The sequence below is a fragment of the Falco naumanni genome, chromosome 2 (genome assembly GCF_017639655.2).
Source record: "Falco naumanni isolate bFalNau1 chromosome 2, bFalNau1.pat, whole genome shotgun sequence".
Lineage (NCBI taxonomy): Eukaryota > Metazoa > Chordata > Aves > Falconiformes > Falconidae > Falco > Falco naumanni.
The window spans coordinates 66,797,191-66,811,367 of NC_054055.1; the positions used below are offsets into that span (position 1 = coordinate 66,797,191).

General features: G+C 44.3%; 1 protein-coding gene across 1 annotated transcript in view; it reads right to left on the minus strand.

Moving 5' to 3' along the window:
• SH3RF3 (SH3 domain containing ring finger 3) overlaps positions 1 to 14,177 on the minus strand; it is a 257,818-nt gene that overhangs the window by 56,375 nt on the left and 187,266 nt on the right. The window contains exon 4 of the mRNA XM_040584167.1: positions 9,739 to 10,107. Coding sequence (XP_040440101.1) covers positions 9,739 to 10,107 — 369 coding nt within the window. The remainder of the gene's footprint in view (positions 1 to 9,738; positions 10,108 to 14,177) is intronic.

Consider the following 14,177-nt stretch of genomic DNA (forward strand, 5'->3'; position numbering starts at 1 on the left):
TTTTCTGAACTAGACACTGCCAACTCTCATCCCGCTTACTTAGGCCACTAAACAGCCAAATCTGACGACTTCTTGCTCCCACTTCATTCTGGCATCCTCCGAGTACCACTTACCACTGCTGATATGTGCAGCTCCACAGCAACAACTCTTCTCTTCGAGGGGGCAATACAGCCACGGCTGCCAGCCAGCAGGGAAAAACTGCTGCACAAAGGCATGCCGAAGACCACCTCTGGGTACTTCTGCACTAATTCCTGCTTCTTTGCACCCACTGTGCAGAGCAACGTCACCTGTACTGTGGAAGGCTAGATCTTGAGTAAAACTACCAGATATACACACGGGCACAATGATGCTGCATGACAGATATCTCACTCCCAGCTCATGCTGTGCCATCTGTTTTTATCACCAGTTACTCTAGTGTGGTAGGTGACTATGTACCCATGGGCTGGATAGTAACACAAAAGGACTCTTGCCTATTCTCTGTAAACACAACAGCCTCTTTATAACCACTGAAACACAACTCCCCCCGCTTCCCCAAACACTTAGGCTAATGTCTTATAGAAATTCATAACTCATGCCTTGAAGGCTCCTTAAAAATTGTCTTTTTCTTCTGCCCCGTCTCCATGTTGGCTATTACAAGGAGACTTGTACATGAGGGCAAAGAATGAAGAAAAGCTCTGCAGGAAGGTATCTTGGGGCTTGATCTGGTCCTAGCAACAGTGTGGTCCTCTGGAGCAAAACAGCAGTAGTGTCTGCTCTCAGTCCCCACACACATCTCCAACACCATTTTTAGATGCCTAAGTCACAGCACCAGGTACCGTGCTGGTGTCATATAAAATCAAGACAGCCAAAGCTAGCTGTCAAAAATGAACTTTGCAGATGACTGTCCAGCCTGAGGGTCAGCAGTTCCTGGTGAGAACAAACAGTCCAACTTGCTCAGAAGTCACTGCAACGTGTCTAAGCTCAGATGGATCTCATTCCTCCTCCAACAGATAAGTATTATTTGCAAGAGAACTACAGAAGCATAAAAACAAATTGCACTTTAATGTATATGTAATGATATATTTCTATTACAGTTTATAGCATATACTCCTGGGTAAATAATACACTGCTGAGATGTTGTTGCCTCTTGTGTCAGCTCTGACATATATTTAAAAGCAACCAGCCTGGCAAAACATTACTGACAAGCCCACAGAGACCAGGAAATTAAAGGTAATAACCACTCACGGGGGCTGAAACTTCATCTCAGATTCATTCCCTTTCTTCCCATCCACACCTGTGCTGGTTTTGGCTGGGATAAAGCCAATTTTCTTCATAGTAGCTAGTGTGGGGCTATGTTTTGGATTTGTGCTGGAAACAGTGTTGATAATACAGGGATGTTTCCATTATTGCTGAGCAGCGCTTACACAGCATCAAGGCCTCTTCTGCTCCTCACCAACCCCACCAGTGAGCAGGCTGGGGGGGCACAAGGAGCTGGGAGGGGACACAGCCAGGACAGCTGGTCCCAACTGACCCAAGGGGTATCCCGTACCACATGGCCTCGTGCTCAGCATATAAAGTTGGTGAAAGAAGAAGTAAGGGAAGGATGTCTGGACTCATGGCATTTTGCCTTCCCAAGTCACTGTTACGCGTGACGGAGCCTGGCTTTCTTGGGGATGGCTGAACACCTGCCTGCTGGTGGGAAGTGGTGAATTAATTCCTTGTCTTGCTTTGCTTTCATGTGTGGCTTTTGCTTTACCTATTAAACTGTCTTTATCTCAACCCACGAGTTTTCTCACTTTTACCCTTCCAATTCTCTCCCCCACTCCACTGGGGGGGAGTGAGCAAGTGGCTGTGTGGGGCTTAGTTGCCGGCTGGGGTTAAACCATGACAACACCTCTATGGAAGCAGAAGAATTAGGAGTCCAGACTTCCAGCATAAACTATCTTTTTCTCTCTCTTGTAGATTTACTTTAGATTTTCACCAGTACTTTAAGGCCATGTTTGCAGTTTAATTTGAAAAGACATGGTGCCTATAGGGATTAGTGAAGTGCCTTGCAAAAGCACAAAACTCAGTCTTGGAGGGGAATAGAAGTCATGAAGACAGTGATAAAACTAGGAACAGAGTACAATGATATTGCAGGTTGCAGCAGCCTTCACAGAAAAATAATTGCTGCTGCTATCAGACGAATGTTCTTATCATCTAGAAAATCACCAACCAGAAATCTCTATTTTGACTTCAAAGCAAATCCAGCACTGTCTCACCACAGGGCACTTATCACATTCATTAATTCACAGGAAAATTTCTTTTAATGTCTTGAATGCATATTTACAGCTTACTTAAAATTTCTCTTTAATATTACCTTAAAATAAGAGAAAAACATTCAGCCATTCAACTCACACAGGTTGAAATCCGTCCTCTGGAAATACCACAAAAAAAAGGCTAATGGTCTTTAAGATTCCTGTGACTCGTTTCTCTAATTTGCTGACTCCATAAAACAATGACTGTGGCAATCACTCCAGGCCTTAATGTTCCTAGAAATAATGTATTAGCACTTAATGCATGGTAGTGCCACCAAGTATTGATGAAAACTGTTACACACAAGATCAAGTAGCCTCATCAAATGCTAATTACCAAAGTGGGAGCTGAAATGGACTTACCAATTCTACAGTAAGGCTTTTTCTTCCATAATGGTATGTGTGTAAAAAAACAAACAAACGTGCATGATAACAGCTGCAGCTGCATAAATAGCTGTATAAATACCCAGTTCCTTCCTGCAAAAACTTTAGCTGAATTTATGTGATTTTAGCTTTACTCAGGGGTTCTTACAACCTGGAAGTATCTGCAGCTATGGATGGAGGTGAGGCAGAATATTATGCCAGCCTGTTGTAGCACCACATCGAGCCTGATTATTTTTTGACTCATAGTAGGCCAAAATCTCTAGACAATGTCTTCTGTGCATAGCTCATGGAGCTATGCAGGGAGCTGGAGAAGTCACGTAAATGTATTTCCTGAGCTTCCATTTCCATTATCTTGCAATCTAAGAATGACTGCAAGTTGGAAATAAAAAAACCAAATGTTTTTTGTCATCTTCTTCCAAACATTCATCTGACATTACCATCCATTAAGGACTGATTATTCTGGTTTGCAGCTTCTCGGTTCCCCCAAATGAGGACTAATTAAGCATCATGTGGATGAGCATCATGAGAACTGTATTTTATTCAGCCTTATTTCTCTCTCAGACTAACCCTTTCAGCACTAAGCACCAGTGTCTAGCTCTCCACCCTGTGGTTTTAAGTGGTTTTATAGCGAATAGCTTCTTGCAATTCTGGGTGACAAGAACAGAAAAAATCAAATGCAGAGAGACTGGAAAGGTTAAAGGGAAAGCTTGACATCTAAAAGATGTTAATTTAACCCCACGTTCATAATTATCCTTTTGATAACTGCACAACAAACTCATCAGGATCCTGTGCAATGCTTCCTGTAGGAAGTCCCCCTCCAGGGACATAGTAGTGGTAAACAAATAAACAAAAAGGGAAAATACACACTGTAGTAATTTCTGTTGAAATGTCATGCATGTACACATAGTGTGTGCTGGATGGACAGGATTTTGTGGTATAGTGTAAATACCAAGAGAATGCCTTGCTTGCTCTTGAGGCTTCCAAACCAGTAGTTGACTGGCAGGTAGTGTAAAGCCTCAGGATTAGCCCTGTGCAAAAATGATTTCAGTGGTAAAATGTTTTTGGGTTACTACCCTGAGGACCATCTAGAAAAAAATATTTTGCTTTTGTTTTACAGGCAATGGGATTTCACACACACAGTTGAATAACCCTTCTAAAGCACAACCTCCTCTTCCCAGGTCCTGTAAAAAAAATAGGTTTTGCGAGTCTTGAAAAATCTTTCAAAAGGTATTTGTGATGAGGTAAATTATGGGATAAAGAGAAGACACTGTCTTTAAACTGGTAGCTTCTAAAAGAGGATTTTGCTTTGACCTGGATTCTCAGTAGCTTATGTAATCAGTCAATAGACTGAGTGAGCTCATGTGTTTCATTCGCAACAGTTGTGACAAATAATGTAATATATCCCATATGCACAGAGTATATTCAAAGACCTACTGGTAGAAAAAGAATAAAATAATGCAGTTTACATGCCTGCCCAAAACTCTCTGCTTGAAAAAACTTAACTCCTTCCCACCTACAGAACTCCCAAGAGTTCTTTGTAAAGTTTTAATTTAAAATAGAGATGCAATGAATAGGTCATGTCTGGAACCAGATCTAAATAATTTTGTGTAGAATCAGGAATGTACTAAGAGCATGAAGTAGTTTAGGTTAGACTTTAGTGAAGTCTCTTATGCTGTTTTCATGACATATTTTGATCTAAATGACAGAAACACAGGTCAGACTAATATTACTTCTCTTTTGCCATTTTGACCGGTGCAGCCTCCTAAGATAGCTGCCCTCGGTTTCAGCTGTCTCACTCTCATTAATGGATGTCCAATCAGTTGTCATTCACAGCCAGCAGCAGAGCAGGTTGGATAGAATTTGGACTCCAGGCCAAAGCTGAAAAATACCTGAATTTTTCTTCTTTTCACAGAGCCTGTTGTGCACTTCAAAATTCAAGGTTCATTTCTAGTCTCTGGATTTTATGTGCAATCTGTATGCTTCTCATGGTCAGCACATTTAGGTTATCAGCCAAGACTCAACCAGAGTTCTGCTATTACATTTTCTCAGCTAAAATTCAGCACTTCTAAATAACTGATAAGGAGCCACACTTCCAAATGATTTATATACCAAGACACTTCAAGGAACATTTTTCATTTCAAATACTGTCACTCTTTGGGACTGCGAGTGTGCAAGACATTGTTCTCAGTTTTTCCTGAACATGTGGCCTCTGGTTAGGAGCCTGTACTAACACTTGCTGATACAAATAGACTTTTTGTGCATGGTGATGAATTGCTCAAAACACACATAGAAGTTCCTTCTGCGGGGTGGATCCTGTCTTCCTTACTTGGCTGTTACCCTGTTGTGCACAAAGCCACACTTCATTATTCATGAGAGGCATTTTCTGTCAAAAACCAGGGGATTTGGAGCAGCACTGGCCTATGACCTTTCCAAATAGCAGGGAAAGAATAATTCATAAGGGGTGCAAATGGAAGCAAGACAAGCCATCTGAGGCCTAGGCATGATTACTGTCCAGCGGGACCTTTCCTGCTCCCCAAGGAGTCTCAGTTACGAACTGGTCCTCTGCATCTGTAACCTAATTCAGCTTCAGCTTTATCACAGGCCTGCAGCACTACTTAAATCTTCAATAAAAATCCATTTTTACAGCATGATAGGACATTCTGCATGATGGACAGACACTATTACCTTTTAGATGGAGATCTTAACGTTTAATGAGTGATACTTAGCATGCAACAAAAAGCATACAAGTAAATTTGCCTGCAAGTGAAATTAAGATCCCAGTATTGCCTCTTTGAAAATAAATGCTTTGTACCCCAGCTGTTGTGGTTTTCCAGTTGCTATTTTATCCAGCTGAGGTGGCTTGAAGCTCATTCTTCTACCTTTGAGCATCCCTGGGTTTGCAGTCAATGAAGATGTTTTTTAGACCATCACTCCTTTAAAAATGTATCTTGGCTTTTGGGAAACAGCTGAGTTGGTTCTGCTTAAAGAATAATGAACATGTTATGGAAGGCCTGTAGTTTTCAATTATTAAATTAATGATGTGCAGAAGTGCTTCCAAAACATGTGATTTCATACTCTGGTCTGCATGTCAGTGCTCAATACACAAAAATCTGTGCCCTTCTGGAGAAGCAGAAGGCTTATAATAGTCTAACAACTCATAAAAACAAAAAACATGTCAGCTCAGCATGAAAGTCTGGTTTCAATTCACAAAAATTGACAAAAGCCACAGGAATGTAGTACTACACATGAAATAATTTCTAAGGGGTGGAATATATTCCACATATACTGAAACACCTGAAATTCGCACCTACATTTTAACTTCCTACAGTAAGAAGCCCCATTATCTTTGTTTCTTCTCATGTCAGCAGAGAGAAAGCAGGTGCCTCAGATGTAGGCGCCTCTGGTCTACAAGGAAAATGGATTCTTGTTTTAAGAAGAATGTTTCACTGGGCACCAACAGGTTGCCTGAGGTAGGGGACTGGATGTCATTCAAGAACTACTGCAATTGAATTCTGTTTATTCAAAGGACAGGCTATAGGAAAACTGAGTCAAACTTTTTAAAAATGTAGACCCCCCCCCTCCCCCAAGCTAAATACCTGATATGTACCACAGAAGCTCTTACCTTTCGGTATTATTTTGGGTTAGTCCCAAACAAAATTCCTTTATTTCTTTTTACGAAGAGATCTGTTCAATACATAAGTGTTTGGAATTTTCAAAGACATGATATAAAGATAGAAAACCCCCAAATTTAGATTCTAACGTTGAAAGGAAAGGCATACATTTGCTAGAAAGTCAGTGCTGAAACCATAAACTTGTTGTTCCCCTTACGCTTTGGCCAAATTTGCTGTTGCAAACTAGCAGGGGCCTGAGATGGTTACAGAGAGAACCACTCAAGGTCTGTGATGATGACTTGCAGGGCAGAGGTTCCACTTCAAGTGAGGAAAGACAATGTGAGACACCTTCCTGCAGCAGAGCTCACCGCTAAGTTTGGCAGCTATATGCACAGCCTTCCTACCAACCTGCCCGTGCTCTCAGCAATGCGCCCTGAGTGCTTCCAAAGCAGCAGTAGTCAGCTTGTAGATTCATAAGATGTCAAACCCTGAACAAGAGACGTACAGGACATTTATCTTAAAAATGCCAAACACATTTTAGAACAAAACAATCCAAAGACAAGATTTGCACTGTCCCAAATGCCTTGATGTAAGAGCTGGAGGCCCATTGTTTATGTTACTTTGGTTGGCGTTCAGCCACATGAATAAAAGGAAAATGCTGAACTGACTTTCTGTCTAAGGCTAAAGCATCATTAATTGTTTCAGAGCCATGTTGGGTCTTAGCAGATGGCAGAGAAGGAACTGAATTTCTGATATTTTTAATTAAAATATAACCTCAGTTATTATGGGATTAATAGTTACATAGTTACATAGATAAAGCTGCACAATGTGCATTTGGTAAGAGGCAGATTCTCTACTCTGTAGACCTCAGAAGGCAGGTGAATTCACATTGGTAGCTCTTGTGATTTTACTGCTAGTCTTATGTGAGGCATTTTTCTGAAGGCTGCTCCTACAGGCAAGAGAATATAGTGAGAACTTCACCCCCACTTCCCCGCCCCCAACAGATCCACATTCCTAGCAAAGTTTACAAAGGAAAATGCTTAAATCACTCAAACTAGAAAGCAAATAGTAAGGCTCCCAAAAGCAGAGATATGTATTCATACATGTAAATGCCACATTTGGGGTAACCGGGTCTTTGGGCCTGCAATAACACTTTTTGACAGAGGGAAGCCTCTTTTCAGTAAGGTTGATCCAAACCACCAAGACTCCTTTTCCCCTTCCCTGGATTTTGGTCAAGACGGTTTTGGCCGGCAGTGATGCAGGCATGTGCTCAGATGCCTTGTCCGCAAACTAGCTCAATGCCCTGAGGCAGAAGAATCATTCCCCAAACCTGTTCCCACCATGGTGGTCACACTGGAGTGTCTTCATTATACCCCAGCCCTAGCTGTGCTTCTGACCATTACAGCAATTCTATGTCTTCCCATCTGCTGCAAAGGACCCAATCAACCTTCCTGTGGGTTGGATTTTGATAATCGTATCTTGTCACAGGGAACATGGGGCCCTTCTTGTCCCCAGCTACTTGTGCCCAAATGCCCCAGTGGTCTGCAAAGTAAGTGGGGTTTTGCACACCAGTTGTTTGGTTAAAACAGGGGAGAACAGTCAAGGCACTTTCTGCTTCAGGGTCTGATTTTTCCGGTTCACTAGCTTAGAATGAGTCTGCGAACGACTGTAGCAAAGGGTGTGCATGGTGTTTTCCTTGACTAGCACAAGAACAGAAAAGCCGCAGTCTGTCACATCTCTGTAAAGTCCAAATGTGTCACTCTGAGTGCCAAAAACCTGGGTGTCATTTACTTGACAAGCTTGGGACCCTCACTCACGTCTAGGGCTTGTGCTGCTTCACAGATGTCCCAGTACATCTTGGCACACGTGCTGCTTTGTGTGGGGGCCGTATCCTCACCTTCACCCTCCCGCTGAGAGCTGAGAGGAGAGGGAAGACCTTACAGCACAGAGACCCCGCCTGGAAAAGGTGTGTGGAAGAAAAATAAGCGAAAATGCAGTTTGACAGAGCTGCCTCTCTGGCTCCTACATGTGGGTGGGCAGTAGAGGGAGGTGAGCAGCTGAGGCAGTAACAGAGGGTGCTGCTCCACCAAAAACAGCATTTGGCACACCGTTTCACCTGGCCCTGTGGCACACACTGGCATGCACGCAGGCACCCTGCCTTCCCCAGTGTCCTTGCAAACCTGTGCTGCAGGGGCCTGGGGGCTCACATCATGGGTGGCAGTACGGCACAGCCATCGAGAGTGACCCCATGGCCTGGTGCACCACACTGGCCCCATGGGGAGACCCACCAACACTGCAGATGTGAACGGGCATTTCTGCCCAAGGCAGCCCCTGCAGTTTGCTGCTTGTCCCCCTTCCCGTCTCCCAGCCATCTACACACGTACCAGTGTGGGCCATGCCTGTAATGCGAATCGTTTCCTGCTCCATGCCACTGCAGGGGTGGGAAGTGATCCATGTTTATCCCTGTATGGGGACACAGGTGCAAGGGGCAGGAAGGCACAGCAAGGGAGAGGAAAAGGGCAAGTGCGGCTTTTTTCAGCAGAGAAACGATGGGTGGGAAGTCCCTGCCATGCTTAGATTATCTCGGCGCTAGCAAACAGCACAGACCACGAGGAGCTGGTCTGTAGAGGGAACCTGCGGATGCTGATCTGCACACCAAGTGTGTAGATGACTGAGCAGGAAGGCCAAGGCAGAAGAAGTTTGGAATGATTATTATTCTCTGTTCTTTTCTACAGCTTCAAACTGCAAATTACCACTTGGATTCACTTATCCACAGAAACAGGGGGCATTTGCAAGGGGTTTCAGTGCATCCCTGGTGAATTTACCTCCTGTTTCTACCAGGGCTGTAGGAGCAGCCTCTCAGAAGCTTGTTTTGGGACCTGTCAGGATATCCAGGATGCTGATCCTCTGCCCTCTCCTTTGAGAGCGGGAAGGATGGCAGGTTGAACCCACAGCACATGTGGTGGTTTAAAACTCCTTGGGTGTTTCTGAACAGCAGCTACTTGCTGGGTACAACACTTGCCAAAGTATAGCACATTTACTCATCCTTCAGTGATTTGCAGGGAAATAATCACTCCAAAAATCTTTTTTATCCCAAATGTGTGAATTGCATACTGACATTGCTACCCTGCAGTGTAAGAGATACATTCAGGGTAACAGGATCACTCAAAATTACTACTTTCTGCAACGGAAAGTGATGCAACATAGATGGCATTACCTCAAACAAATTGTAGGATTACTTTTTTTAAAAATGTGTATTATTGTGAATCAGATTTGGCTTTATCTTCTGCCTCCTCAGGCCTGCCCACTGGTTAATGCAAGGATGGGAATGACATACCCCAAGTACTGTCACATCTGCCTGACAGTACTGTGCAACCGCTTCGTGCAATGGTCAGCCATTTTGAAAGAGGCAAGGCAACAGCGTGCCACCCACCGAAGTTGCTCAAACCCCACCTCCACCCCCGCCTTACCTGGGCCGGGGCACTGGAGGAGAGGTGGGTCAGGTCCCCGATCCTGGCGGCCGCCCGTGGGTCGCTGGAGCTGATGAGGACAGGCGCGCTGATCTCCATGGAGTGCCGATTGCTGGCGGCCTGGGAGGACTTGTGTGTCATGCTGAGGGCGGTGAAGGAGTGGCGCTTCTTGGCGTTCTTCTTGCCCTCCGCCTGCCGTTGGGCTGCCCCGGCCACCCCGGCACCGGCCAGCGTGGAGCAGGGTGCCAGACCCACTGCCGCTGCTGCTGCCACTGCTGCCGGCTCCGTTGGCAGCGGCACATCGCAGCCGGAGGCGGCAGCCAAGCACGTCTTGTCCATCTCGATGAGCTGCTTGGCGGATTCATTTAGCTGTGTGCAGAGGAAAAGGGAAAGATTAAAAAAAGATTAGAGAAGGGGGGATGTTAACAGCCCATCACAGCTCGCTGATGGCACCTTCTGGACCTGCCTGGGCCTTCCTCCCTGAAGCACCATGATCCTTTCCTGGTGGCCTACTCCAGCGCCAGCTGCAGCCTCAGCAAGGGGATCATGCTGAGTACTGAAATGTGGTGGCTGTCCCCTGGGACAGAGTGGGGTCTGGGGTGCTATGCATGCCTGCACGCCTGAGGCCCTTGCTGCAGGGCAGATCTGCCCTGGCAAAGGGGGTGCTTGGGGCAGGTCCCCAAACCAGCCTGATTTCATCATCTGTCCACTCTCTCTCAGTCAGCCAGGCAGATCCCTGGGAGGCATGCTGGCACATTTTGTTTCCCAAAACCTGCCCCAAGCCAAGTGTTACTGTCCACCTCCAGGGTGATCCCAAATTTATTTAATTTTCTGAAGTTGGGTGAGTTATTTCCATCCACTTCGTAGTGACAGGAAAATCAAAAAAGAGGTTGAATAAGCATCCAGGAGAGTTAGGCTAGAACCAGGCACCACAAATTGCTGCACATTTTAAAAAAACAACGTTCCTCAAAATAGCTTGTCCTAGGCTGCAGAGGCAGGCTGGGGGAAGGAGGCAGGAGCCTCTTCATCAGTGTTTTGCTATTTCCAGGTCCATCATGGGCCTATGCTTGATGTTTGCTACACAGGCGTTTGATCCAGGGTACGGCTTCCAAATCCTTCCACTTTCATCTCCCTGCCTCCCATCTGACACAGGTTATCCAAATGCAGATGCAAACCAAAGGCATTTGTTCCAGCTGTATCACCTCAACTGGGGAAGAGCATGATGGCCACTGGAAGACTTGCTTGGGTTCCAGCTTGAAAAATTGGTCTCATCAGTCCTCCCAAAGGGTTTAAAGCTTGGCCTACAGCCCGCGGAGACAGCAGAGCACCAGGACACTCAAGCCAGTTTTCAACCCACCGTTTCTCATTCAGTCCACACTCACAGATAACTTTGTGCTTATCAATGGCAAAGGCATGCTGGGCGGGACAACCCTGTCGCTGAAGTCTCTTGCCTCTTAGCCATCCTAACTCATACACGAAAGCTATGTCTTGCATAGCTGGAGAGTTTTTAGGCTCATAGGGGTGCTACAGTCACTGATGATACATGAAGTGCGCTCTGAAGTCAGCAGTGCTTTCTGCACAGCCCTCCCTGCCAATAGATCTTCCCTTGAGGGGTGCTAACAGCTGAGGGAAAATACCACATTTTGCCAACAGACCTTTATATTAAACTAGGATGCACTGCAATATGTTTGCATTTAATGAATAAAAACAACATATGAAAAAGGGAGCCATGGCTAATGCACACGTGCTTTTGAATACACTGCTATTCTGAGACCCACATAAACCAGAGGTGCATATAACACTATTCTGGATCAAAACCAGGCTATTTTTGTTTCTGTAATCTCTGTATGAACTACAGCAGCATCCAAGAAACTCAGCAGAGGACAAGGTCTTCTCAGGCTTTAAATAAAAAAATAATAATAGTTGCTGCTCCAAGCCAAGCCACTTCAAAAACTAATACAAGTGAAAATAAAAGGGAAAGAGAGAGGGATGGGAAAGATAACAACAGAAGCGTGCATTTAAACAAATGTGTAACTGGCTAGTTTTTATGTCTCCCAACCACTGTCACCATGCTGCAAATACAAATAAGAAATATCTATTGCTAGCCTTATGCCAGCCCTCCTAAGTGTGAAAGCATTTCTGACTCCATGAGGACCCATTCTAAGTAACAGGCAATAAACACACTAACACATCGAAAGTCACCATCAACTTGTCGGATCCTTCATTCTGTGACAGCTTCCACCAAGTCAACCAAGAGGCTCTAATTAATGATGCTCCACTATGGTCAGAGCTGCTGGGAGTCCTGCAACCATTCAATTAGCAGGCCATTTTCCCAGCTGCACTCTCCAACTCGAGACCATGCTTACAGCCAGCACAGTGCACCTGCCAATTTTTGCCAATAACAGCTGATCCCATTTCAGATTCTTCAAGAATGTCCATTATTTCCCACTTCATCATGCTCTAAATTGGTACAACTTAATATTTGCCAGCAGGCTCCAAGCTGCAAGGAAACCAGAGGGCTCCCCTCCCTTAAGCAGGTGTTACAGCTCCGCTTACCCAATCGATGGAGATAGTCTAGCTCAATTGTTTGAAATATTAAGGAGAAAAGGAGAAAGATCAAATATGTATGATTCTTTTCTGCAGCAGAGGGTGAGGAAATACTTTGCTAATCAACAGCAAACATGAAAAGAATATATTTTAAATCTTTGACACAGGAAAATACAGTGTCAAAAAAAAAGAAAAATTTAGAACTTCCTGATTATACAGCAATGCTCCATATGGACAACGAACTGCTCCAACTCTTAATATCAAAACTCTGATTGTCTTGTAGGAATTAGATTATAAATCCCACTGGCTGAAATCCAATTTAACACCAAAGCTGTTCTTTTTAAAACAACAAAATCCATTATTTTTTTGTTCAAAGTAAAACCTAGTTAAAAAGGTCAATAAGAGGGCTAGCATCTAAACACAGAGTGATAAAAAATAGCCCTGTATTGATATAAACAGAGTCATTCTCAATATCAGTAGAAGATTAAAGGCAAAAAGAAACCCCCTCCCCGAAACAGTCAAGCTAATGAACTCTTGGGAATGTCAGAGTCTTCCTGAAATACTGGGAAAATACAATTTTGGTCTGCCAAGATAAAAAATGTTTTATAGCTTTACAACTTTATTTTTGTAGAGAACTGTTTTTAAACAGCTCTGCCCACAGATGCTGGAAAGTACTTCCCAAATTGACTATGAATACCAGAGAAGAGGTTCTGCTTAGTACTTTGTGAAAGCCAGTGGTGCTGCCTCTTCACCAAGAACTTTTAGAAACCCTTTTTTAAACATAAACACGATTGCTAATTTCTTATTTTAAACTCTGAGTATGTAAACAAGCATTGCTTTCTGGTGTCTGTCATCTGATCTTCAGGCAGATCTGCCTCCAGAGGAGAAGCTTAATGGAAAGTTCTGACCCGCAGTCATTCTCAGGAATTTGACATGTCTTACGACAGCCCGTAATACCAGAACTCAACTTTCTCACCTATTTCTGATTCCCCCTCTAGAAAGAATCTATGTTTGAAATTCTGGTCCTGCTAATCTCAAATCATAAAAAGCCCTTGAGACTGCAGCAGGACTGATTATACCCCAAACATTCTGCAACAAGATGTCCCAGTAAACTCAAAATATGATTTAGAAGGGTAAGGCTTGGATTTGCGTTACCAAACCAGTCTAACATTCCCAGCAGCCCTGCACTCCTGGGTCTGGGAATGCAAAACCTCGCGAGGTCAAGCCTTGTAATAGCTGGGGGACCCTACCATGCAAGAGATGCAATGAAACCGTACAGTAAAACTGTTCACAGGGTCTCAGGGGCTATTGACTGCAGGTGCTGCATGCTAAGAAAAGGATGCACCAGCCCCAGTTCATAGAGATACTGTGCCTGTTTCTCAGGAAGGCATTCCCCAGCTGCGAGGAGCCCTACTGGAAACAGCTCCAGCTCATCTGGTTTTAAAAGCAAAGGAGGGTGCATGTGGAATACCTCTGTGCACAGAGCCTTGTTCACCTCCAAACAACCTTTTCCCACAAAGGGAGCAGTAATCAAGCTCCATTCGTTAAAAATTTGCTGACCTTGATCAGGGAGCCACACTGCTCTCCCCGCCACAATGCGAGCTGTCATGACTTTGGCCTCCAGCCAGACAGCCCATGCAATATGAGCTAAGGGAGAGGTTTTTTCTTCTTCTGGCTTTTAGATATGACTATTTTAGATTTCTACTTGAGACTTTACCATATGGGCAACAAAGGTACAAACATTAAGCTACCCCACTTAGGACTTCTCCACTGCCAAAATTAATTTTTTTATTAGTCTCTAGATAAACCTATTTTTTCTGCAGAATGCATTATGGTGACTTTGTCTCTGTTGCACATGCTTGCACACAGACACATACACACACCCCAGTTCA